A 26,024-nucleotide genomic window follows, 5' to 3' on the forward strand; every position below is an offset into this window, starting at 1 on the left:
AGTTGACACTCTTTCACTGACGGCACCCTAAGGAGGCCCTCTCTGTGGGAGCGCACTGGACGAAGGGAAGTTGGTGCCGGCAGCAGATGTTCCCATAAGTAACCCGGACCCATGCCATTTAGGGCTTTATAGGTCATAACCAGCACCTTGAATCTTACCCGGAGGACAACTGGAAGCCAATGCAGCTCACGGAGTAGAGGTGTTACATGGGAGTATCGGGAAACTCCCACCACCATTCGCGCGGCTGCATTCTGCACCAGCTGGAGCCTCCGAGTAGTCCTCAAGGGCAGCCCCATGTAGAGAGCATTGCAGTAGTCCAAACGGGAGGTCACGAGTGCATGAGTGACTGTGCGCAAGGCATCCCGGTCTAGATAGGGCTGCAACTGACGCACCAGGCGAACCTGAGCGAAGGCCCCCCTAGTCACAGCTCTTATATGATCATCCAAGGAGAGCTGTGAATCTAGGAGGACACCCAAGTTACGAACCCTATCTACGGGGGGTAATATCTCACCCCCCATAATTAACGGTGGAATATTCTGAATTTCCCGAGACGCCGGCACACACAGCCACTCAGTCTTGTCAGGGTTGAGCCGAAGCCTGTTCCTCCCCATCCAGACCCGGACCGCCTCCAGGCAATGGGACATCACGGAGAGGGCATCACTGGGGTGGTTTGGGGTGGAGATAAAAAGCTGGGTATCATCAGCATATTGATGATACCCAACCCCAAAACCACAAATGATCTCACCCAGTGGCTTCATATAGATGTTGAACAGGAGAGGCGAGAGGACCGACCCCTGAGGAACTCCACAAACAAGAGGCCTCGAGGCTGACCTCTGCCCTCCTGCCAACACCGACTGCGAACGTCCCAGGAGGTAGGAGGAGAACCACCGTAAAACGGTGCCTCCCACTCCCAACCCCCGAAGACGCCGCAGTAAGATACCATGGTCGATGGTATCAAAAGCCGCTGAGAGGTCTAATAGGACTAGGACAGAGGAGCAACCTCTGTCCCGAGCCCGCCAGAGTTCATTCATTAGCGCGACCAATGCCGTCTCCGTGCTGTACCCGGGCCTGAAGCCCGATTGGTACGGGTCTAGATAATCAGCTTCCTCCAGGAACAGAGGGAGCTGCTGCGCCACCACACTCTCAACAACCTTCGCAAGATTGTGGTAAGTAAAATTTTTAGCAAATTATTGTGACCATAGCTGTCTAAAAATTGTAGCCACAATATAGTGATTGGTGTGCTAAAATAGCCTTTGAAGTTTGCCATTAATGATGAGGATGAGATGTCTTTTTATTAGTTTTACCTTCATATCATGAATAATTTCTCTTCTTTGGAAAAATAACGTTGCTTGACCGAAACAAAAAACTCAAAGCAAAATGCATTTAAAATAGATCACTTTATTTCGCTAATATATAAACATGATATATACTTAACCAGGCTAAAAAGTGGACAATTGTTTACTGAAAACAAACCAAAAAAATGTTAACGATGATTAGTAAGAACCTCTGTGTTTCTGATATTTCATTGCCAAAGTGCCAGTGGAGCCAATCTTAATGGCCCCTTTGCATATAGTTCAAATTTGCTTTGAAGTTTGGGATATCCTCAGAGCACATTTGTATTATGGGAGGGGGAAAAGAGGGAGGACACAATAGAAAGTCCATAAATTATGTAATCTAATTCTTTAATACAGCTGAATAAATTCAAACATGAAGGAAAGTGTATTAATAAAGATAGATAATAGAATGAGGCTTTCTATTGTTTTGCACAAACTCTTTGGTTCCAAGATCTGGCAAGTAGACATCTACAGCTTTGTCAATATACTTAATAGTCTCCGCATAGGCATATAGAAAGAATACAGGAGCACAAACTGGTCAAAATCCAAACTACTTATCAGGATCCTGCAAAGACAATCATTGATAAAGCTGTTATTTAAAAAAATCTCCCCCTTTCCCCATAATTTTTAGTTAGTTTCTGGATATTATATTGCAGTATCTCATTAACTTTTCTCAATATTTTTAATGATGGATTTCCTAATACTTTTTAATAAATATAACTTCACAAAAATAAGTGGGGGCAATGTAACCTGCAAGAGCTAATAGGAATATGAATTTCATTTAACAATGATATTGATATAATCTCTTACTGTGACCCACATTCTCTGTCTTCTTCTAGAAAACGTCTAGTAATCTTTTGTCAAAAACTGGACTTGTATCTTTACCTAGGGTTATTGAAAACAAACTTCTGAAAACAGCTTCCAACATCAGAAAAACAGAGTTGTAATAGATGTGATTTTTTTTTAAAAAAAAATTTTCTAGCAACTCTTACAACATCTTGCTTTGATCACTCTCAAAAAATTCTGGGTATTTAATTAGAGATAAACTAGATGTAACCATAAATCCACATCTGACCTATCATTTCTTTCAAAATATCAACAACATGAAATTCAGTTCATTTTAACCTGCTTTATTTTATTTCAAATTTAATTTCAGTTTAGATGGCTACCCATCTAATGAAATGGATCTGAGTGGCAATCAGCAGATCACAAAATAAAAACAACACCTCAATAAATCTGTAAACCGCAGCAAGGTTTAAACAAAAATCTTTTGCTATCATTAGAACCATTCTACAGGATCTGTCATATATTCCAATCCTTATGCCTGATGGAATAACCAGGACATGAAAGCTGTACGAAAGGCCACCAATGTTGGGGCAAATCTAATCTCTCAGGGAATGTTTAGAGAGAAAAGCTCTGTTCCTGGATCTTTCCAGACGGCATGCGAATAGGGGCCTGTAGCTTGCCTCTTCTGCTGGATCTGATAGGACAGATAAACACAATCAGAGAGAGGCTTTATATGCCTTGTACACTTTTACATTACTATATCTTCTCTTATCCCTAGATATATGTTCATTTTTTTAAAAAATGGGGGTTTTTGCTGTTTGGATTTAATAATTCCTTTCACTCCTTGTTTCAATGTTTTAAGCTAGGGGGTCTTCAAACTTGGCCCTTTTATGACTCATGGACTTCAACTCCCAGAATTCCTCAGCTAGGCACACTGGCTGAGGAATTCTGGGAGTTGAAGTCCACGAGTCATAAAAGGGCCAAATTAGAAGACCCCTGTTTTAAGCAATCATCCTACTGTGAAGTACATGATTTGTTACAGCTTGTAGTCAAAATGTCACCAGGCAGGAGCATTTAACAATAAACAATAAGCCAAAGCTGCTACTTTTACTTTCATGGTGTGAGATTTGTCTGTTTTATGTTAAAAATTTCTCTTCTGGCAATTATTTGTTAATAACTGGGCGTCAAGCAGGTATTGATCTTGGGATAAGAGATACAACTACGAGGCAGTCTCTACAGATCCTCTGATTCAGGCATAACCTGTATCCATCCTTGAGGTGTTCTGTTGAAGCTGGGTCTGTTTGAAAGTAGCATCACATCATTCATGGCATCTATAGGAGGCACAACTACATCAAACCCAGGGAACGCATCATTCAGTAACGGCCCACCAAATGGTGTAGGAGTCCTATAAGGAGGATGAGAAGTTCAAGACTGGTGGCAAACAAAGCATTCAAACATAAGTGGGGAAAATATTTGCTGCTGATACGACACAATCTGCACGTGTCAAATGCAGCTAGCCATTAGTGAATTAAGCCACAATTTACAAGTTCCTCATGGTTTGCTAGTCAATAGTTAAAATGTTCTGGCCAAGCAAGTTTCATTGCACTGTGTTTGTATTAGGGCTACAAAACTGATCACAGGTATGTTCCATTTGAGTTTCCTAATTTCAAATGCCAGATTTGTTCAGAGAGCTTCTTATCAGTTTCGCAGATAAGCAAATGAACTACTTTGGTGTGAAATGCAAACACATTGCTTTTGAACCATTTGTGTATATACTGTATTACAGCCATTGTGTTTTCTGCAAAGTACACTGGTGTGTGGTGTGTGGGTTTATGCATGTATGCTTGTACAATGATCACAAAACAAATGACGCATTGTTCTTGACCAACAGTCATCCCAGAATAATGAGTCTATTGTCAAAATCTTATTTTGACCTCATCCAGCAAAACAGTTATTTAATTCTGTAGTGAAATAACACAGTGTATATTATACGGATGAACAAGGGAGTATTTTCAATTCTGAGTTGCGTAAATACTATTTCAGGCATCTTTTGCTTCCTGATGTCATTTTTGCTACTCGGGGGAATCTGAGAGCTCAGAAATTGGTTATCCTAAACTGCACAGAAAATCATGGATTATGTAGGTTGCCAACTTCTCAAATTGGTGAAATTGGACAGAAGATTTGTTTCCAACAAATGAAACAGTTGCTGTAAAATGTCTAAGAAATATAAAGGCTGAAGCCATTTAAGCCCTTTCTGTTTTATATTACCAATGCCTAGTATTGGAAGCCTGCTGCTTTTGGCATCTTCTCACTCTTTGGAGACTCGGAGCTTATTTTTCCTCTCTTTGAAATCTGTGAATTGTTTTTGTTTTTACGTGTTGTACAGGTGGGTGGGTGTATCTGAATGCTAAGAGAGAATATAGTAGAGCAGACCTGGGCATTTTATGGCCCTTGGGTTATATCTGACCCTTTGGCTGTCCCTGTTCCACCTGCAGTGTTGAGGAAAGCAGCCTTAGTAGGAGAAGGCAGGAGGTCCTCAGGACAGGTGGAGCGACAACAGCAGTGGCTCTCCACAACAGTTGTATTTCCGAGGGGTCCTTGGTGCTTTCTGAGCTTGCTTGTTTTCTTGCAGATGTTTCATTACCCTAACTAGGTAATATCTTCAGTGCTACTAAGGAGTGCTGTTTGCTGTCAGTTTATATTCTGGAGTCTTGCCTGTCTGTGGGTGGGGGTGGTTTACTAATGGCTGGGCTGTTCATTGGGCTGTTTACTAATGGCTCTTTGATTGGGGCATTGCTTGCTTGATTGTTGGTCTGAAGTTGACCTTGGAGCTAATCTATGCTGATCTGAGTGCTGATTCCTGGTGGAGAAGTGATGGAGTCTTTTTCTCTTTGGGCCTGTGTTATGTATTAGGCTTTTAGAAACAACTAAAGCACTTGCATAAGAGTCACCACCAGGAGGTGTTGAACTGTAACTGTTTTGGCGGGAAGCAGTTTTGGCGGGAAACAGAGGTTCAATCCGATTGGTTGGTTATGTACCTGGCCAGGTACTGGCCAGGTATATAAGGAGTGCAGGTAGCCCCTATTCCCCAATACAGTCACTTCCTTTCAGCGTCCTTCCTGCTCTCCAGAACCCACTACACAACAGCCTGGTTGATTGTCTCTTTTTCATAGTCTAAAGATGTTGTTAATGTCTATATGTCTATTGATGGCTGATTTGTCAGAGTGCCAGGCTTCTAGAAATTCCCTGGCATTTTTGGATTTGGCCTGGTCTAGGATTGTTGCATTTTCCTAGTTGAAACTATGGTTAAATATGTCTATATGTTGTGAAATTAAAGAATTTTCATCATGCCTTTTGACTTGGTGTTATGGTTGCGTTGTGCCAGTCTTCTGCCTGTTTGTCTTACATAGTGGTTGTTGCAGTTCTTAAGCAGTATATCGTAGATGACTCCTGTTTTTTTTTCATGGGGTCACTGATTCCATGTGGTTGTAGTAGTCTATTCACAGTTTCTGAGATATTCTTGGTGTATGGGAGTGTAATCCTTTTTAGGGTGGTTGTGCTGTATTGGGTTGAGTGGTCAGGGACTTTTTGATGAAGTTGTGTGGGTATCGATTTTGTTGGAATGTGTTGTATAGATGCTCCATTTCCTTTTTCTGCTATTCTGGGTTGCTGCAGTGTGTTTGGGCAGGAGGTATCTACAGCATAAAATGTAAGGACTGCAACAACCACTATGTAGGACAAACAGGCAGAAGATCAGCAGAATGCATCCACGAACACCAAGTGGCAGTCAAAAGGCATAATGAAAATTCTTTAATATCACAACATATAGACAGATTTAACCATAGTTTCAACTGGGAAAGTGTGACAATCTTAGACCAGGCCAAATCCAAAAATGCCAGGGAATTTCTAGAAGCCTGGCACTCTGACAAATCAGCCATCAATACACACATAGACATTAACAACATCTATAGACTATGTGAAAGAGACAATCAACCAGCCCAAAAGCGGGAAAAGACTCCAGTATCTCTCCACCAGTAATCAGCACTCAGATCAGCATAGATTAACTCCAAGGTCAACTTCAGACTAACAATCAAGCAAGCAATACCCCAATCAAGAAACTGCCAAAGAGCCATTAGTAAACAGCCCAACCAAAGAATTCCTAAGACCGCCCCCACCCACCTAGATAGACAAGACACCAGAATATAAACTGTCAGCAAACAGCACTCCTTACTAGCACTTACGATGTTACCTAGTTAGGGTAATGAAATGTCAGCAAGAAAACAAGCAAGCTCAGAGAGCACCAAGGACCCCTCATTTCAGCCCTGAGCTACAAATAGTCTCCTTTGGAATCCCATTTCTCATGTGGTCCCTGGAGAAATTTAATTTAACTATATCCCTGTGTTACTGTGCTGTTACATCAGCCATAAAGTATTATGCAGTGCATATTGTGCTGCCACCATGTGGTTGTTTTGGAAACTACAACATTTATGTTAATTTGTTCAGCCAACCCCTCCCATTTGTGACGTACTTCCTCTTTCTTCTTAACCCTGAATGTTCTATCACTTCCTGCCACCATCTCACATGCAGTGGTCTCTACATGCAGTCTCATGGTACGACCATTACTGTCTTTTGACCTTGAAATACCATCCATTTCATCATCTACCACACCTTGTCTGCTGTAATAATCTCTGCATGCAAATAAAGGTCCTTCTAGATGATTAAAAGGTAATTTCATGAGTTCTGCTATCTGGCAAAGGCTGTTAACATTGATAATATCCGCTTATACAGGCCAGGCACAGGAGTCTCAGCAAGGGGATACATCATTAAACAACAGTCAGAGTCAGAATAGTTACAGATAAAGAAGACTATGCCATCAAGTAATCACCATTGTTTTAAAATTATGGTTCCATACATTTTGGGGTGTTCTTCTCTGATTCAGATTTAGAAGCCAGGATGATGGCCTCTTAGAAATCATAGCATAATAGCCCAGATGGAGTTTCCAAAATATGTGTTATTTACAATACATCTGGGTAATTTTGCATTAACTTTAGAAAGGATTAGTGTAGGATAGCACAATAGTTTCATGTATATTCCTGGGTTTATTCCATATTTCAAAATTTCACCTTTGGTGTTCAGTGTGATCTTCCATGGTACCAAACTGGACTATCAGTCCAGGTCATTAATGTTCCTAGAAACTCCTCTTCCTGCAAGGCTCACTGGCCATAAAGTACTCTTGATGAGTCAGAGTGTTAAATGCTCTGGCTTCTGTGCTGAGCAGACTCTCAGAAAAACAAAGAATCTGCTCTTGTAAAATCCAGCAACTACAAAGTTAAGATGTTGATGAACTATATACACATAGCAGCCTTAACCAGTGTAGTCCATAATGAAGCATGCAAGTAAGCAGCTTCTGGAAGGATATATATTTTCTAAAAAAGGTAAAGGTAAAGGTTTCCCCGCACATGCGTGCTGGTCGTTTCCGACACTAGGGGCTGGTGCTCATCTCCGTTTCAAAGCCGAAGAGCCAGCGCTTGTCCGAGGACGTCTCCATGGTCATGTGGCCGGCATGACTAGACGCCAAAGGCGCACGGAACGCTGTTACCTTCCCACCATAGTGGTCCCTATTTATCTACTTGCAGTTTTAAATGCTTTCAAACTGCTAGGTTGGCAGAAGCTGGGATGAGTAACAGGCGCTTACTCTGCTATGCAGCACTCGGGATTCGACCTGCCAAACTGCCGACCTTCTGATCAACAAGCTCAGCATCCTAACCCACTGAGCCACTGCGTCCCTATATATTTTCTACCATTCTTTAAAGAGCTAATATTTGAAAATATGCACATCACATCTTATAGGAAAGGGGAAAACAAACTGATTATCATCGATAGAGTTTATGCACACACAAAAAATGCAAAAGAAACAGAACAAACCTTCTTACCTATTGAAATTCCTAAGGTCCAAATTATTCACTTTTCTTGGCTCAGGCAAATGGTTTTTTACATCTACCCGGTAATCAGCATTGCAGAAGAATTCCCTCCAGGGAGACTGATAACCTTTGGGGATTGCGGTTCGGTTAAATTTCTCTGGTGGAACTTCTTTAAGTGGTCCAGAATAGCCTGCAATAAGGATTGTCCAATAAAACAACTGTTTTAAGTAATGTGACACCAAAACTTCAATGATAGGTTTCAGATTGGTTATTTCTGGAAGAAGCTAGTGCATGTGATAGAGAAAAATAGGTTTTGTTGGTTCCAAGTTGTAGGAAATCTTCATCAGCAACATGTCCTGCTTCTAGAATGCCTCTTCAGTTTCATGCTCCTTCAGCCTTTTTATCAATGTCAATTGTTGCAGTTTGCAGTTTCTTGAGTACTTTGGCACTACAGTATGTATTTATGAGTCCACCCTCAACTGCTACCAAAAGGTAGTCAATGGCTGTCATTCCTGTTGCACTTCTGCCCTTCATTCATTGTCTCCAGTGGGTAAATGTATCAGAAGGAGAATAAATCTTGGCTTCTTTACAATTAAAGATGAGGCTTGATTTTATTAAAAAAAAGTTGCTTTTCAATTTCCTAATCTATGTTTTCCATATGTACTCCAAGGGATGTAGTGTTTGGATTATTTTAACTGAATGCAATCATGATGTGTCAACTATGGATGGACAATCCTCTGCTCCATTTTGATTTTAAAAATGTTCCCAGATTATACTGGAGATGAATCATGACAGGACTATGAGGATGATGAGGGATGTACTTCAGTATTGTTGAGATAAAATGCTGGAAATGTATCCCTTCATCATGCAAAGAAATTCTATGAAAGGACAATAATCATGGAGACGTTTAAGAACAAATGATAAGGAAAAATGAAGGGGACTTTAGGGGTGTTTACAGTAGCCCTTATTGGGAGAAAGAGAAACATGTTTTCTTACTTCTTTCTCCTGAGATGTTCCTGTTTTAATATTGATATATGTTTATGTGTGCATGTATATATATGTATATGTATATATAAAATAAATAAAAAGGATATTATTGGATCTCTCTCTCCATCAAAATCAACCTGCTTCCTACTTATTCAACAACAAGAAGAACTGCATCAAATGAAAGTGTTAAGGAAATGAACAACTATCCAATTTGTCTTGATGTTTTTCAGCACAGGCAACTGTTTATACTCCCCATTAAATTATCTACTGTTAAGAAAAGGATGGTGTTCCATCAGTTGCCTTTCCTGGCTGATCACATTTAAGTAAGTCACTCTTTGCTGCTAATAAACAGTAGCTCATAATGTAAATAATACAGACCTCCCCATGATGGTACTATGATCAGTATGAACAATAAGGTAAAGATAATATACTTCATGTGGGAAATTGGAGTAATAGGGAGGAGATTAAATGAATATAATTGGGCTAGTCCTTCCAAAAAAACTGTAATTAAATGGTCTTTCTTATTTCAGATAATACATATAATAATAGAGGGAGAACTGTTTGAGGATTCAAAAGTATTGACATGGAAGGTTAGTTGGCAAAGGAAAAAAGCCAGAGTAAGGCTGAAAGAAACTAGGGTTTTGATCTAGTAGAGGAGATTTTATACTATTGATTAGTGGGTTGAATATGGTGGAAAATAGATAATTTTTAGAAACTAAAGTAACATTATAATTGAATAGGTAAGACGAATAATAAAATTAATAGACTTTTGGTTTAATATGGTGAAAAATAGATAACCTTTATAAACTAGAATAAGATTATATGCAAATAGACAAGATGTGTATTTAGAATTTTAGATTTTGTTATAAAAAGGAAAAATGTAGAAGTTGAGATAAGGGAAACTGGTCACCTAAAGCTTGGAAATTATAATATATCAAACGTTAACTTGAATATTGAGGGGAAATTAAAGCCTGAGAAAAAAGCAATAACAGGACATTGATTGTATATAAGGATTGAATGCAAACACAATTAAGATATGTATAAGCTAAAAACTATTGATAACAAAGATGGTTTTACTTAGTTGATAACAATAAGAACTATATTAGCTCAATATGAGATAGTAGATATTAAGGGGAAAAGAGATGAAATATTTGACGTTGTAACTTGAGATTTGTGCTAAAGATTTATGTATGTTATTGAATTATTGACTACCCAGCCACCACATTGCTTTTTAAATGTTTAATTGTAAAATTAGAAAACTAATAAAATATTATATAAAAATACACTTCATGTGAGCCCTATCACGATTATTTGGACACTTATGCCCCCCTCCTCCACTACTGCTACTCACAATTTATCCTTTTATTTTTAAGTTTATGATGGAATAGTGTAGCATTTTCCAACTTGGTTTCATACAGAAACAATCAATGTCTAAGTATGCTAAGTTAGCAAATGCAATGTGTGGGTATTTCCACAGTCTGAGAAGTCTATGAGTCAAATCCAGCAAGCTTTCTTTTCCTTGATGCTAGGGATGGCTTGGAGTAGCAAAGAGCTTCTTACCTGGAGCAATTGCACTGGGGTTAAGGGCTTTGCTCATCCTCAAGGCTTTGCCTGTTTTTTGTGGTACTTGGGGAGGCGCTCTCTTTCCGGAAGCCGCCATGTGATGTGTGTCATTCTGATAGTTCTCTTTGCCCTCTGTGGAGTGAGCAGACTAGCAGACAAAGGAGAGTAAGCATTAGCAGCAAATATTTTCTATTAGTCAAAATACCCAGTTAGAACTAGATTGTCTAGAAGCAGTGGAAAAGTGTAGGCAAGAGAAAATATTTTTTCAGGCAATGTGATAAGTAACTGCTTTTAGACCATTCCCCCCTATGTGGAAAGATAATTTCATCCATTGCCATTATACACAAACATTTTCCCCAAAATATCTGCAGTTAATATTCAGTGTATTATTCTCTTCCCATTGTCCAGATTTGCCTTGATTTGCAAATAACAACAACAACAACAAGACTAATTTCACATACGTCCTGCTAGGGAAACAATATTGTTAAAGGCTAAAGATATATTCATATTGCAACCTTTTGCTATCATGGTTTCTGAAGTGATCATTTGCACATTTCCAAAACAGCAAAAAGTATGATAAAAAAAGACACCAATTTGCATAAAATGTGCATATGCTCAAGTATATAGACAGATGCAAATACAGACATACTGTAATTACTGTAACTTAAACATTTAATGTATCACACCATACATGAGCATATGACTTGAATGCCTGTTGAGAATGCTGTCCAAGTGCTTACAAATTTTCGAACTAACATGAATTACTATCAATGGGGGATGCCTAAAAATAGAGGACTGTCTATTGATAGCATTTGCAATAGAGGAGATTCATCTATGAAGTAGGTCAGGTAATACCATAATAGCTTCTTTCAAAGAGTCTTCTGGGGCACTGTAGTCTGGTAATCATTCCACCTTACAGAAGTGGACAACCTGAAGCCCTTTTTGATGTCTCTTCAAGCCATTTCTGACTACAGTCGGTGAAATCAAAGGGTCCTGCTATTTTGTGACAACTGCCACAAAAGCCCTGAAATATATCAGTTTATTAAAAAGGGAAATTGCCAAAACTCCTTACTAAACCTAACAATAGCAAGAGGAATCATGTGGCACCTTGTTTTTTTGCAGCCACCATCCTCACCCCACCCCCAGTGATCAGCTTAGCCTTAGAAAGCCCTGTCATCACAGTTGCCAGGATTCCATGGGAAAAGGAAATGATCATTATGTACAGTATAGCCTAGGACAAGGGTGTGAAACTCGCTGCGTCACGTGACATCTTGCAACACATCGTGACTTTTTTTGCATTGCTGGAGCTGGGGTGGGCGTGGACTCTGTATGATGCAACTGGCCGGTGGGCAGGCAGTTTGACACCCCTGGCCTAGGAGGTTTGACTCTGTTAGAAGAAAGCTACAAACTAATTTCAATTAGTTGTTGAGTTCAGCAGAATTTTCACCTTGGTAGTACTAAATTTAGCACTTTACATTTATTTTTATGTAGACTAAAAGAAAGGAAATTCGGAAAAGGGATGATAGGAAAATAGTCAATTAGTTCCTTTTGCTAATGCATCAGAACAAATCTGGGGAAAGGCTGGAAGTGTTAGGCTGTGTAGGCAAGTATACTCTGGTGTGAAATTGGATTTTGCTTCAGGTATGTTCTTTTTTTTTTAATCCCATTTATATCCCGCCCTTCTCCGAAGACTCAGGGCGGCTTACAATTTAAGCACAAACCAATGTGCTTAGCAACAGCCTTCATTCTATGTATATGCCTGCTTATTAGGGCTTTCGCCCCCCCCCCAGCAGCATTATTACAAAGTCAGCTTAATTGCCCCCAACAATCTGGGTCCTCATTTTACCTACCTCAGAAGGATGGAAGGCTGAGTCAACCTTGTTCTAATGGATACACTTACACATGATTACCTTATTTCCATTAATACTGAAATATTAACTTGGAAAGAAGATTCAAACTCATTAGTTTTAACAAAAAATGGCACCCATGCAAAAAGAGCACTACCGCAGAGCGAAACTCTAAGCCACTAAACTCCAGGCCACCCATATGACACGATCCCAGATTCTGATCAAGTAACTAAGCATACCTTCCATCCTTTGGTTGGTTCCACTCCATTGTATTCTGGGTGTGAACCTCCACTTGTCGTGCTTGAGGCCTAGAAAGAGAGAGCAAAGAATATCATATTTGAACAGGAAGAACCAGAGAGAAGACCTGAAACCAGAAAGCATACATGGGTTTGCTAATAATCTGAATAAAAGCTTGTCAATTAAATATATTGAAACTTGCAAACTAGTAGAATGTATAATGCAGACATCTAAGCTCTGCAGAGGTCTATGGGCATTCTCATAACATTAAGCTGTCATTAGTTTAGTAAACTATATTTGAGATGGAATAATTTCTTCCATGCATATTATCTGTATGCAGATGGATACAGTAGATGGATAGATAATTAATCAGTAGCTAGTAATTTAAGGTTAATTACAGTTCTTTATGTCAGAAGAGATTCTCAAGGAGTTTCTACTCCTAGCTAATTTGATTTACTCTAACCTAGTAATCTATCAAGTAATTAAACCTAACCCCGAGACATATGCTTCAAGCCAAGCAATGACTATGGCTTGCATTGGTGTGCCACCTACAAGTGTACCCCAGCTGCTTCAAGATGGGGAAGATGCAGGCTTTTGTGCTTAGAAACTTAACAATTATGATTAAATTACACCATCAGAAGTGGAAATAAATGTTGATTTGATCAGCTTTGACACCTGCTTTGCCACTTCCTGTTTTGTTCCCGACTGACATCTCGATAAGATTTTTTCCTAGTATTCTAATATGACTTACAACTCTGTGGCCTGTAGGATTCTCCAGCACAAAACGCTGCACTCTCTTCTGCCTTTGCTGATACAGTCTCGATCCCCTGTTTACGGACAGGGACAATTCCTCCATCATCAGATCTTGAGGAGTGCTAACCTTCTTTCCCAAGTCTAACTCTGGAGCTGAAGACACAAAGTTATATATATATTCAGAATAGAATAGAATAGAATAGAATAGAATAGAATAGAATAGAATAGAATAGAATAGAATAGAATAGAATAGAATAGAATAGAGTAGAATAGAATAGAACCTTAAAGGTCTTCTAGTCCAGCCCCCTGCTCAAGCGAGAGAACCTATACCATCACAGTAAGTGACTATCCAGTCTCTTCTTAAAAGCCTCCAGTGATGGAGCACCCACGATTTCTGAAGGCAGGCTGTTCCACCGGTTAATTGTCCTATCTATTAGGAAGTTCCTCCTTAATTCCAGATTGATTCTCTCTTTGATCAGTTTCCAACTGATGCTTTGGAGAATAGTTTGACCCCCTCTTCTTTGTGGCAGCTCTTCAAACACTGGAATACTGCTATCATGACACCCCTATTTCTTCTTTTCTAATATGGATGCATTTGTTTCACCCTTTGCCATTCTCTGCATATTTAATCAAAATGACTGTAATCAAGAATGCTTACTAGGTTACAGTGTGTATAGGAATTAGCCCTACTATAACTAGGGATGGAAGTTTTTGCAACAAGAGACATTCAGCATAATTCTCTGCACACTGTTCACTGGAAGTTTGTTCCCTAGAAGGATCCTAGCAATAGGCTTTGCACAATACAGGTAGTCTTCGACTTAAAACAATTCATTTAGTGCGTGTTCAAATGGCACTGAAAAAAAGTGAATTATGACCTTTTTCACACAATTGCAGCATCCCCATGGTCAGATGATTAAAATTTGGATGCTTTGTAACTGATTCACATTTATGACGGTTGCAGTGTCCTGGGTGTGTGTGTCATATGATGCCCTTTTGCGACCTTCTGACCAGCAAAGTCAGTGGGGAAGTCAGATTCACTTAACAACCGTGTTCGTTATTTAAACACGGCAGTGATTCACTTAACAATTGTGGCAAGAAAGGTCATAAAATGGGGCAAAACTCATTTAACAAACGTTTCATTTAGCAACAGAAATGTTGGGCTCAATTGCGGTCATGAGTTAAGGACTACCTGTGAAGGCTGACTGGTATCGGATATACATTTTCCTGTATATCTGGCTGATACTCCACTTGTTGACAGAGAAGGACATATTATGGGCAGAAATGGCTTTGCAGGCACACTCTAGTGTGGACAAATTTATCTCAACCAAATATATGTTGGCTAAGGCAGAACCATGACAAGCAAAGGAAGACTCTCCCTAAATGTTTGTCACTGGTGAGTACAAATCTCTCTTACGAACTGCCTTTTACAAGGGCATCTCTGAACATCTGCAATTAGGCCATCCTTGGATCTATTGAAGATGGGCATTACTTTGCAATTGCCTGAATTTCACAACACATTCTTCTGAGTAGAGTATACTCATAAGCAGGTTTTTTCTCAAGAGGCCTGCTTCTTCCGTTCTGTGTTAGGATCTGAAACCTTCACACTTTCGTCTGTGTCCTTCACATCTTTGGCTTTCTAAGGGCCTGCAGCGATCTAAAACGCCAGGGAAGCCTGTTATCTAGGAATGATCTAGAACAGGGATGTCAAACTCAATTTCATTGAGGGCCGCATTAGCATTGCGGTTGCCCTCAGGGGGCTGGGTGGGTGTGGCCTGGGTGGGCGTGGCCTACTGGGTGGGCGTGGCTAAAGTGTGTATGGCCTACTGGGTGGGCGTGGCCAGCTCTACATTGTTCGCATCAAGGGTACCTATGGGGGCCTGGGCAGGAGTGGGACAGATCTGAGTGTCTCTGGCAGAAGGAGGGTCTCTGGGCCAGGGCCAAGGCAGTGGGGGCCGTTCCCTCACTGTTTCCAGGATGGCTTCGCGGGCCACATGAAACCACTTTACGGTCCGGATCTGGCCCCCGGGCCTTGTGTTTGACATGTCTGATCTAGAAAATTATGGCAGTCAAAGTCACTTTACCCTCTTCTCCGTGAATCTCTCTCACAATGGCTTGAATTGGTTCATACTGCTCCCTTTTGAGGTTCAAGCGTGGAAGGGGAAACATATTTTCAGCTGCAAGAAAAGCAAGATTTAGTCAGTCTTTGCACACCCAGCTACTTATCTGTTGCCTGCATTTGTTTCCAGTGCTAAAGCTTGCCAGCAAAAGTAGAAATACAAATAGGTATAGAAATCTGATAAATAAATAAAGCTTGCCAGTAAACTAATTCTACTGGGAAAAGACACAAATAGTACCTATATGGAAATAAGGATTTTGCATGTCTTTGGTACACTGTTTGACCTAATACAGCTCAGAATTTAATTAGTCCTGCTAGCTGCTCTCAGTGATCACTGCCAATGTCATGTTTCTAAACCATCTTGGAAAATGAGCTACATTTCTTTTCTCCTTCAAGATAATACTTTACATTTCTCCTTATTGAAAGACATCTACTTCTCAACCTGTTCTTCAACCTGCCCCAAACAGATAGCAATCTCATTCGATCATCATACCTCTCAACTCTGTGTCATCCGCACATTTGATAAGTAGTCCATCAACTCCATTATTCAGCTAATAAATCCAAATGCTGAATAATACTGGGCAAAAGACAAATCTCTGTCTACCGCTACCCAGCCTGATACAGAACCATTAGAGTGGATTCTTTTACTGCAATTAGCCAGCCAGTCATAGGCACATTTTACTATAATGCCATGCAAACCACATTTTTTAAAGTTTATAAATGAGAATATCATTGTCAAATGAAAAACAGAGTTGGAATCCAGGTACAGAACCTTTGGAAAGCTGAGCAATAATAATAAAAAAGTGATGGATTTTGGCAATTGACATTTTCAAATTTCAAATGGAGAGGCATGGGAGCAAGATGAGCCTGCTGCTCATGATATAATACAAACAACTGGATTGTTACAATTGTGATAGATCCCGGATTGTTCTTGTGTCAATAGCACCATATTCACCAATAAAGACACTCTATCTCAAGCTGAGACTGTTAAGAGAGAAGTAGCAGCATAATACTGCCTTGCATTCCAAGGAAGGTCTTAAATGAAATGGCTTTCCTTGTCTTCCAGCCTCTGGGATACTCCTATGGCAGCAGCCTGTTGCCAGGGCTGTGGAATTACCGTAGCTGTTATGCCAACAGGGAGACAAAATAGAGGCATTCTTTTTTAATTTTCCCCACGATTTTGATATTACCATAAGAACCCACTGTTCTGTCCCAGCCTACGTATGCCTTTGTTACTTCACAAGGCAACCCTTCTTGTAACAGTAGACTGGAAAAATAAACCCTTTTTTATTTGAGTTACAGACCTTGTCCACAAACAAAATGGAGCACGAGCCAAAACAGGAAATAACTCACTGGTAAAATAAACAGACCATCATCTCTTGACACAGAAGTACTTTGCAAACGATTGCCTCCAGCAACCAGCCCCACCCACACATTCCATTTTTGTTACACAGCCCCAAGGTGTGGCTTCTCACTGCTTTCTCCTTCTCCCCTGGAGTTGACCCATTGCCTCCCTCTGATTTACTTATGTGACCTGTTACATGCATCTCTAAGATCTTCCAGCTATGCTGCCTCCGAGTCTGACTCATCCTCCCAGCACAGCTGGCTTTCATCTTGACCACGAGTGGAGGGTCCAGGTTCTTCCTCACTATGTAAGTCTTGTAACTCATCAGAGTCTTCTCTGACTCTGATGGCTCCCCAGGCCCCACCTCCTCCTCCTCTGATTCCCCAGACTCAGCTGCCGGGATCACAGACTGGCACAGAATCACAACACCCTTCTCTAGGCAGTTTGCAAATCAAATAAGATCAATAAGCACTGAGGGACTTCTGGTTTTGTGCGGTAGCAACCAGTCACAAGCGTGCAGATTCTTCACATGCCCACAGTTAATTTCGCCCTGCCAGGGGACCCTAAATGGGTCTAAGTTGTCCCGGAGAGGCAACAAAGAAAGAAGGGTGCTCCAGCGATTCTGGAACAGCTGCAGCCATTCCATTTGACTTGGGGAAAGCCTTCTAACCCAACAGGAGAAAGGCTGGCCGTATTGCATCGACCAGCCCAAGCTACTAGCAACTGAAGTCCAAAAGCACTAACCAGCACAACTGTGAACAGCATGCTTGAAACTGGGTAAGGAATTCGATCTTCTCTTTTCTATTTTACATTTAATTTCCCAGAAAAGATCCCCAAGAAGCAAAATACCTCTGAAAGGGAAGGAGGGGGATTTCCACCCCACCCTTATAGTAATGGAAGCAGCAAAATAGAGATTGGAGAGAAAGGAAATGTTAAGAGAAGTGGAGAGAAAGAAAAAGAAAAAGATTTTCAACAAACATGGAAAGGCAGAGGTCCCGTACAAAGACACTTCTCCTGATTTACTTTTTATATCTACAGCAACTTGAAGCTAAACATTAAAAAAACCAAGATCATGGTATCTGGCCCTCTCAATTCCTGGCAAATAGATGGGGAAGAAATGGAGGTAGTGACAGATTTTATTTTCCTGGGCTCCAAGATCACTGCAGACAGGGACTGCAGCCAAGAAATTAAAAGACGCTTGCTTCTGGGGAGGAAAGCCATGGCAAATCTAGACAGCACACTGAAAAGCAGAGACATCACCCTGCCAACAAAAGTGCATATAGTCAAGGCTGTGGTCTTCCCAGTTGCAATGTATGGCTGTGAAAGTTGGACCATAAGAAAGGCTGAGCACCAAAGAATTGAAGCCTTTGAACTATGGTGCTGGAGAAGACTCCTGCGAGTCCCTTGGACTGCAAGGTGATCAAACTGGTTAGTCCTAGAGGAGAACAACCCTGACTGCTCTTTCAAAGGCCAGATCCTGAAGCTAAAACTCAAATACTTTGGCCACCTAATGAGAAGGAAGGACTCACTGGAGAAGAGCCTAATGCTGGGAAAGGTTGAGGGCAAGAGAAGAAGGGGACGACAGAGAATGAGGTGGCTGGATGGAGTCACTGAAGCAGTAGGCGTGAGCTTAAATGGACTCCAGAAGATGGTAGAGGACAGGAAGGCCTGGAGGAATGTTGTCCATAGGGTCGCGATGGGTCGGACATGACTACGCAGCTAACAACAACACAGCTGATCAGAAAAGAATAGATATTAGTCTGAAATAGCTTGTCAGAAAAAATGATTTGGGGAGACAGTTTTGGGGGAAGCTTATTTCACAGATTCATACAGCTTTCTTTCTTTCTTTCTTTCTTTCTTTCTTTCTTTCTTTCTTTCTTTCTTTCTTTCTTATTTATTTATTTATTTATTTATTTATTTATTTATTTATTTATTTATTTATTTGCCATCTTACCACAGGATAACTCTGGGCAGCTTACAATCATAAGCTAAAGAACAACATTGCTTTTAGGTCTTTACCTCCATCTCCCAAATTGAGGGTAGCACAGCAGCCTCTTAAGTAGAACAGCTAGATCAGCCAGAGTCAAATTGGAGGAGATGGCCTTTATAGTTTTAGACTGATACATTGAGTTATATTTGGACTCTACTCAAAGCCACTGCAGAAGTAGCAAAATGGATCCAATATTGGTGAACTTGTGTGTACCCATTGGCATATAGAGTGTTGCAGATAAAGGTAAAGGTTTCTCTATGCAGCCATGTCCAACTCTAGGGCGTGGTGCTTATCTCTGTTTCTTGGCCGAGGGAGCCAGCATTGTCCAAAGACATTTCCCACAGTCTTATGGCTATACTCCAAAGATGCATGAAACACTATTACTTTTCCACTGAAGCGGTACCTATTAATCTACTCACATTTGCATGCTTTCGAACTGCTAAGTGGGCAGGAACTGGGACAAGTAATAGCAGCTCACCCTATTGTACATGCAGCATTCCAGTCTCAAACCCAGGATGTCAGCTTTCCAGATGCTGACAAGCTCAGCATCTTTAACCCCTGAGAGTCTGCATTTTGCATCCATTTCAGTAACTGGGTGATCTTCAAACGGTAGCCCTAGATATAAGTGATGAGGACTTGTAACTGCTTTAGAGTAACTTCCACTCCCCAAAAAGCTGTATCTGTGCACTAACAAAACTGACCACAGTTTTGGTCACTGTTTCCACCTTCTGATCGAAGTGGAATTGCAAATCCAAGACGACTTGCAAATTGAAGACCTGCTGTTACAAACAGAGTACACCAAAAATAGCAGAGTATCCATAGAACCACCATATGGTTGCTGGGCAAATGTCAGCTGCAAACTGATGAATGACCTCTCTCAGTTACCTCATGTAAAGGTTCAACTGTGTGGGAGAGATTACTGAGGCCTGCAGCAGGCCTGGGTTGATTGATTGATTGATTGTTGATTGATTTTAAGCTGATATGCCACCAACTCTGTCATGATGGCTTATAGCAGGATTAAAAGATTCATGGTATAACAAACATAACAACACTAAAACAAACATCCAAAGTAAGTCTAAAATAACATCAGCATTACAACCTTAAATTATCCACGGTAAGAATTTTAAAAACTCTAAACAATTATAATCCTCTTCAATAAATTTATCACACATAACATAAAAGAAAAACCACACAATTAAGAATGAGCCAAGGAAGACAACATTAAACCACCCAGGGTCTTCTGGAACAATACAGTTTTCAATATTTTTTAATACAATAGATGTCATCTACTAGAGCAACTATTATTTTCATCCCATGCTTTCTGAACCTTAAATCAAGGGAACCAGCTGTTTCCAAGCTCTTTAGTAGCTGAAACCCCATAACCTTCTATGAAATCTTCTCCAAGAAGGGAAGGTTTGACAGTAGGCAGAAATGGTCTAACGTGGTGGGGCCCTCACTTCACCTTGGCTGCCAGGAGGGACAGTTTTCAACCCACAAGTGGCAAGATTGAGGTGTCAAGAACCCTCTTCAGGTTCTCAAAATCCACAAGACTTAAAGAATCCATGAAAAATCATAGGTTTTTGCAAATGTCACCTCCAGCTCTGAGGAAATACAAGGAAAATACAAGGAAAAAAAGATGCCAGCGATTTAATCTCTTTTTAAATTACACATATGATATAATACACAATAAAGTAATCCTGTCCTGTCCTGTCCTGTCCTGTCCTGTCTTGTCCTGTCTTGGGTGTTTGGATAATAGTTCTCATTGCACAACTATTCTACAGAAAAGGCAAATGCCAATTGCCTGTTGTTTCTCCATGAGCTCTATACACACAAAGGCATTAAAAAAGTAAAGGTAAAGGTTCCCCCGCACATGTGTGCTAGTCGTTTCCAACTCTAGGGGCCAGTGCTCATCTCTGTTTCAAAGCCGAAGAGCCAGCGCTTGTCCGAGGACGTCTCCGTGGTCATGTGGCCAGCATGACTAGATGCCAAAGGCGCACAGAACGCTGTTACCTTCCCACCGGAGTGGTCCCTATTTTTCTACTTGCATTTTTACGTGCTTTTGAACTGCTAGGTTGGCAGAAGCTGGGATGAGTAACAGGCGCTCACTCTGTTACACAGCACTCGGGATTCGACCCACCAAACTGCCGACCTTCTGATCGACAAGCTCAGCGTCCTAACCCACTGAGCCACCTCGTCCCTACAAAGGCATTAGATCTATGCAGATTCAAAGGCACACAGTGGTGCTTCAGAGTTTCCAGGGATGAACATAGGACTCCTTATTTGCAACTCCGTGAGTTTCTTTCCTTTTGTGGGATAATGCCATAGTTTATGGTGAACAGTATGTCCATGCCCATAACGTATCTATTTCCTGAAGCATTCATAAAGTATCAGAACTTCAGTCTGAAAAGCAATCAGAAGAATTAGCAGGTGGCAAGGATAGTCATCTGAAAGAACCTGAAAAAGGGCAGCCATCTTTACTGGTGATGTGTTGCAAGGGAAATATCAGAGAAGCCAGGTTGAAATAAGTTGTTAGATATGCTAATGATTGTCCAGCTTCAGAATACTCTTACAGTGGATTTAGTAACAGAGGAATCAGGAATGAAATGTTGAGAGACACTGAAAAGACATAGGTCTTTATCCAGTATGGTTGGGCTTTTACTTGTTTTGGTGCCATTGAGTCAATCTTGACTGCTAATGATTACCTCGACAAATCCATGTAGTTTTCTTGGCAGGCTTTTGGAAGTGATTCGCCTTCACCTTCTTCCTAGGACTGAGTAACTAGTCCCAAATCATGCCTAAGTGGGATTCAAACTTACAGTCTTCTAGTTTGGTGCCTTTCCCACTGCCCCAAACTGGCTGTAATCCCATAAAATATCTACGTAAAAAGGAATAATTGTATATTTTAATCCAGGGTTCCCCAACCCCTAGTCTGTGGACCAGCACCAGTCCGTGGCATGCCAGCAACTGGGGCGTGCAAATAAGTCAGACATTTCAAACACAAGGCCCGGGGGCCAGATTCGGCCCGCGAAGTGGTTTCATGTGGCCCGCGAAGCCATCCTGGAAACAGTGAGGGAACGGCCCCCACTGGCTTGGCCCTGGCCCAGAGACCCTCCTTCTGCCAGAGACCCTCAGATCTGTCCCACTCCTGCCCGGGCCCCCATAGGCACCCTTGATGCGAACGATGTAGAGCTGGCCACGCCCACCCAGTAGGCCATACGCACTCTAGCCATGCCCACCCAGTAGGCCACGCCCACCCTGGCCATACCCACCCGGCCCCCTGAGGGCAACCGCAATGCTGATGTGGCCCTCAATGAAATTGAGTTTGACACCCCTGAAATAAGTGAAGCCCCATTCACTTATGTGTGATGCAGGCAGCACACAAAACCACACCCCCTCTGGTCCGTGGAAAAACCTTTCTCCACGGAACTGGGCCCTGGTGCCCAAAAGGTTGGGGGCCTCTGTTTTAATCACTTTTCCCATTCTAAATATATTTTCTTTAAAATAAATTGACTTATTTCAGAAGCCTTCAGCTTTCTTTGACTTTTCAGTTCAATATGTATATGGAGGGTTCCTTAACTGCAAGTAATGGCAAGGCTCCGGTATCATTATCTGAATTACAGATGAAGCATTGTGGTGAAATAATATGCAAAATATTTCATTACATTTACTGATTAAATCTTATCAGAAAAATCTGCTTCCTACTCTGGATTTTCAATATAGAGTATAATTCATTAACTAACACCCCCTTCTGATGCTCAGCCAAGATAGTAACATAAGGCAAAGACGTTAATTAACATTTCTTCACTTATTTCAGTTACATCTTAATTGCCAGTTAGAACAACTTAATAAAAGCAGGTTTTGCACACAGAGAATATGTAGAATTCCTGAGGAAAATTGTATTGTTTTCTCTCTCTCTTTTTTCCATTCTGCCCAAAGTCTTCAGGACAATTAAGGCTGGCAGCTCTTTATTAAAGAAAAAAAAAACCCTAATAGCATGAAACATCAGGTGCAAGCAAACGTATAGGAAAACTCCAGGTTCTAAAGCCAATGAAAATCCATTCTGCAAAGCTCACTGAAGAAAATGTGAAGAAAAGCCATCCTGTCACAAGGCACACAAATACCAGCTTAATCCCACCCATGGAATGGTCAGAGCCTTTGAAACTTGTGGCTGAACTGGCCAGATTTTCTCCTAAGGTCAGAGAAGACCGGCATTTAAATTCTTCTGAATTTAAAACAAAAGTTCTGAATCATGGATATTTCATCTGTAATTTGGCAAATCCAAAATTGTCTTTGTGAGAACGGAATGTTTTGAAGTCAGCTGAGCTATTAGTATTAGCCAGAGGGAAAAAGAGTGATGTGGACTTATTGTTATCCACTGATCGATAGTAAGTTGCTATAGAATAACCTCTTCCTTCCAGAACTGTAATGAACATCCAGTAATCACTGCTTCACATCCATAGGTTCTTCCTTAGATAAGAACAGAACATGTGGTGAGAGCCTTCAGCTGTAAACAAAGATACTTGTCAAATCATAAGCTGAAGGTTAAGCTTTTCGAATGGGGCAGTTCTGTCAGAAAGAGTTACATCTCTCAGCAAAAGGCTTCATATGGGACTCCATGTCTTTTTCTGCCCACAAAAGCCTTCCTTAAATCTTCCAGCACTATATTTAGCTGGTGACCTGAGAATACTGGAGATACACTCCTGACCTTAGACTGTGAAGGATGTAGGCAACAATTTCAGAAAGGATGAACTCACAGGGTTAGAAGAAGCAGGCAGGTTTAATCCTAAAGTCACAAAAACTCCAAAATCGGGAGATTAAGATAATCAACAATTCCTGTAACTGAACTTGAGAAAAGTTGATTTTTCAAGGAATGAAGGGCTTTTTATCTATTTACTAACTTCAGCTACTATCACTTTCAAACATGTCATCAGCCTAATCTAAAATATCACTCATGGGTGCCTATTCTTGGTCTTATAGAATGACAGACAAAAATCTCTTGCCCTTATTTCTATGTGTAGGTTTTTGAGCCTGAATTTATGCCACCTATGCTCATTAACCTGTGTGTCAAAATTTAGGAAGAATTAGCATTCTTCGTTGTGCAGAACTGTTTATTTATTATCTCTTGAATCCACACATACACAAAAATTCTTTTTCTCCACTTATTCCATTCTTCTTCTTTGTTTATCCCATATTATTATCAGATGGGTGGTTTCTAAATTTTATATATGAATAAATATTTAACTTTTATATGAATATTTGAACCATTTTCCAGTAGAAAGTAAGGAACAAAAGTTCTTGAATTTGCCTCATATCTATCTAAATCTACGATCCCATTTTAAACAAATAAAAAATAGATCTATTGGTTGCTTGGGAGAATATTTTTTTCTCGCAAGATCCCTAATTTTGAGGGTATAGTGTCACTGGCATGTTCTGATTCAAGCCACACATTTCTTGCTTGGATTAATGAAGCCAGGTTTTTTTATCATTAATTAAGAGCTAAATGTCTGGTATATTTTTATGGAAATAAAATAGTGCATAACTGGGCAAGGTTTTGGTCAGTCTACATGTGTCTCATTGCCACAAAAACCTGTACGGGTGTACCTGCAGGAAAGTTAAGAAACTAGAAAATGTATTAGTCTTTAGTTGCCTAAGCAAATATTTCTGAGCGAAGCGAAGAATGTACTTCATGGTTTCAAATGATGATCAGCTTGGTTCAAGAGCAGATACTTCCCCTTCTGCTGCTCTGGTGTGTGTGTGTGTGTGGAGGGGGGGGGGCGTGCAATATTCTTCCAACAGCAACTGAAATAATTTAGTTCTGGAGTCAGAAAAGAAGGTTAAGAACTTCAACCATATGTATACTACCTGGGAGGAACTCTTCTGGGAAAATAGACAGAACTGCAGACAAAACTGAGCTGAGTTTTGTTTCTACTTTCTTTAGGAAACTGAGTGAGAAACCATCAGTTTTAGATGAACTTAGGGAATCCTAAGATATACTCATCTGCTCTTTTGGACATTATAGGTGTTTATCAATGGGCTTTCTATCAGGGTGTGCCCGCAGGCACAATTTCTCAATCTTACCTGCTCCTGCATCTATGTTCCAGGTCATCTCCTAGCAGCCCTTTTCTAATGCTGAGTCTTACATTCTTAGAGCCAGGCAATTTGACATTCCCAGACTCAGATCAAAGTTTTGCCAGAGGACAATTCTGCACACAAAGGGTCAACCCTTGGCATGGAAAAGCAAACGTAATACATCTGTAGGATCGGCCTTCACATTCATGTACTGTGATAAATCCAGTCTTGTTCCCAGCACTGGCTGTTGAAATTCCTTAAATTGTTAAAGATCTACTCTTAACCTCTATAAGACTTTCTCCATTCCCTCTGAGAGACACACCTGTTGGGTTGTTTAATCCTCAATAATACGTGTACTAAATAAAACTGGTTATCCAAATGACTGGCATAATCTTCCACGGTTTTCTCATAGCAGCCGCACCACAAGTAAATGCCTTGCAAAGCAAGATACAAGAGTTCTCCCTACCTGCTCAGGCTCTGATTCAGGCCACCGTAGAGCCTCTGTTGTGAAGTCTTGACAGACCGAGTGCTTCCCAGGTGAGGATTAGAGCCCCGTGTGAGTTTTCTCAATCCTTTTTCTCACCCAAGAAATTTTCCAAGTCAATGCTTTCCAGCTGTTGCAAGTCTTGCTCTTGTGCCTTTTTTGATCTTGTCCAGCTGGGATACCAAGCTTCTAATCCATGTTACATCAGACATTTATTTCTGGCTGAGAAAGGGGGTGTGTCCATCCCAGAGCAGAACTTTTGGGAACTCAAATAGCAGCAAGTGCTGAGGCCAAGTGAAGCATGGAGGGGATAACCATCTGTCCTTTTATACAACTAGTGCCACCTAGGTTTCACCTGCCCAGAGGTTCTATAGCTTTCGCAGTAAAGTGGGAGGTGCAGAAAGTATTAAGAAATCACCATGTTTCTCTCAACACTATGAAAAGCTACAGGCAAGATTTTGTCTACTCGGCTCTCTAACAAGTCCAAAATGAACACCATTCCATTCCTACCCTCAAATGCTTACATTGAATATAGTCAAACATTTTCAGATAAAAGGGTGCAGCCACAGAAGCATGTATAAATGCCACAGAA

General features: G+C 40.7%; 1 protein-coding gene across 1 annotated transcript; it reads right to left on the reverse strand.

Annotated features, from left to right (window-relative positions):
- Positions 1-3,076: 3,076 nt before the first annotated feature.
- Positions 3,077-25,597, reverse strand: MYOZ3 (myozenin 3). Its single transcript, XM_083351452.1, has 7 exons — positions 25,415-25,597; positions 15,510-15,602; positions 13,427-13,581; positions 12,678-12,746; positions 10,589-10,739; positions 8,054-8,231; positions 3,077-3,525 (listed from the first exon to the last, which is right to left on the reverse strand). The coding sequence occupies exons 2-7, from the start codon at positions 15,592-15,594 to the stop codon at positions 3,354-3,356; spliced, it is 810 nt and encodes a 269-aa protein (XP_083207578.1). The 5' UTR covers positions 15,595-15,602; positions 25,415-25,597; the 3' UTR covers positions 3,077-3,353.
- Positions 25,598-26,024: the final 427 nt, after the last annotated feature.

Source organism: Vipera ursinii (genome assembly GCF_947247035.1).
Source record: "Vipera ursinii genome assembly, chromosome: 2".
NCBI lineage: Eukaryota > Metazoa > Chordata > Lepidosauria > Squamata > Viperidae > Vipera > Vipera ursinii.

Coding starts and splice junctions, on each gene's coding strand:
- MYOZ3 (XM_083351452.1), bottom strand. CDS start 15,594: ATGTTTCCCCTTCCACGCTTGAACCTCAAAAGGGAGCAGTATGAACCA. Junction 8,232..10,588: donor CCCCAGTGCAATTGCTCCAG/GTAAGAAGCTCT, acceptor TCCTTATTGCAG/GCTATTCTGGACCACTTAAA. Junction 3,526..8,053: donor GACCTTAGGAATTTCAATAG/GTAAGAAGGTTT, acceptor TCCTCCTTATAG/GACTCCTACACCATTTGGTG.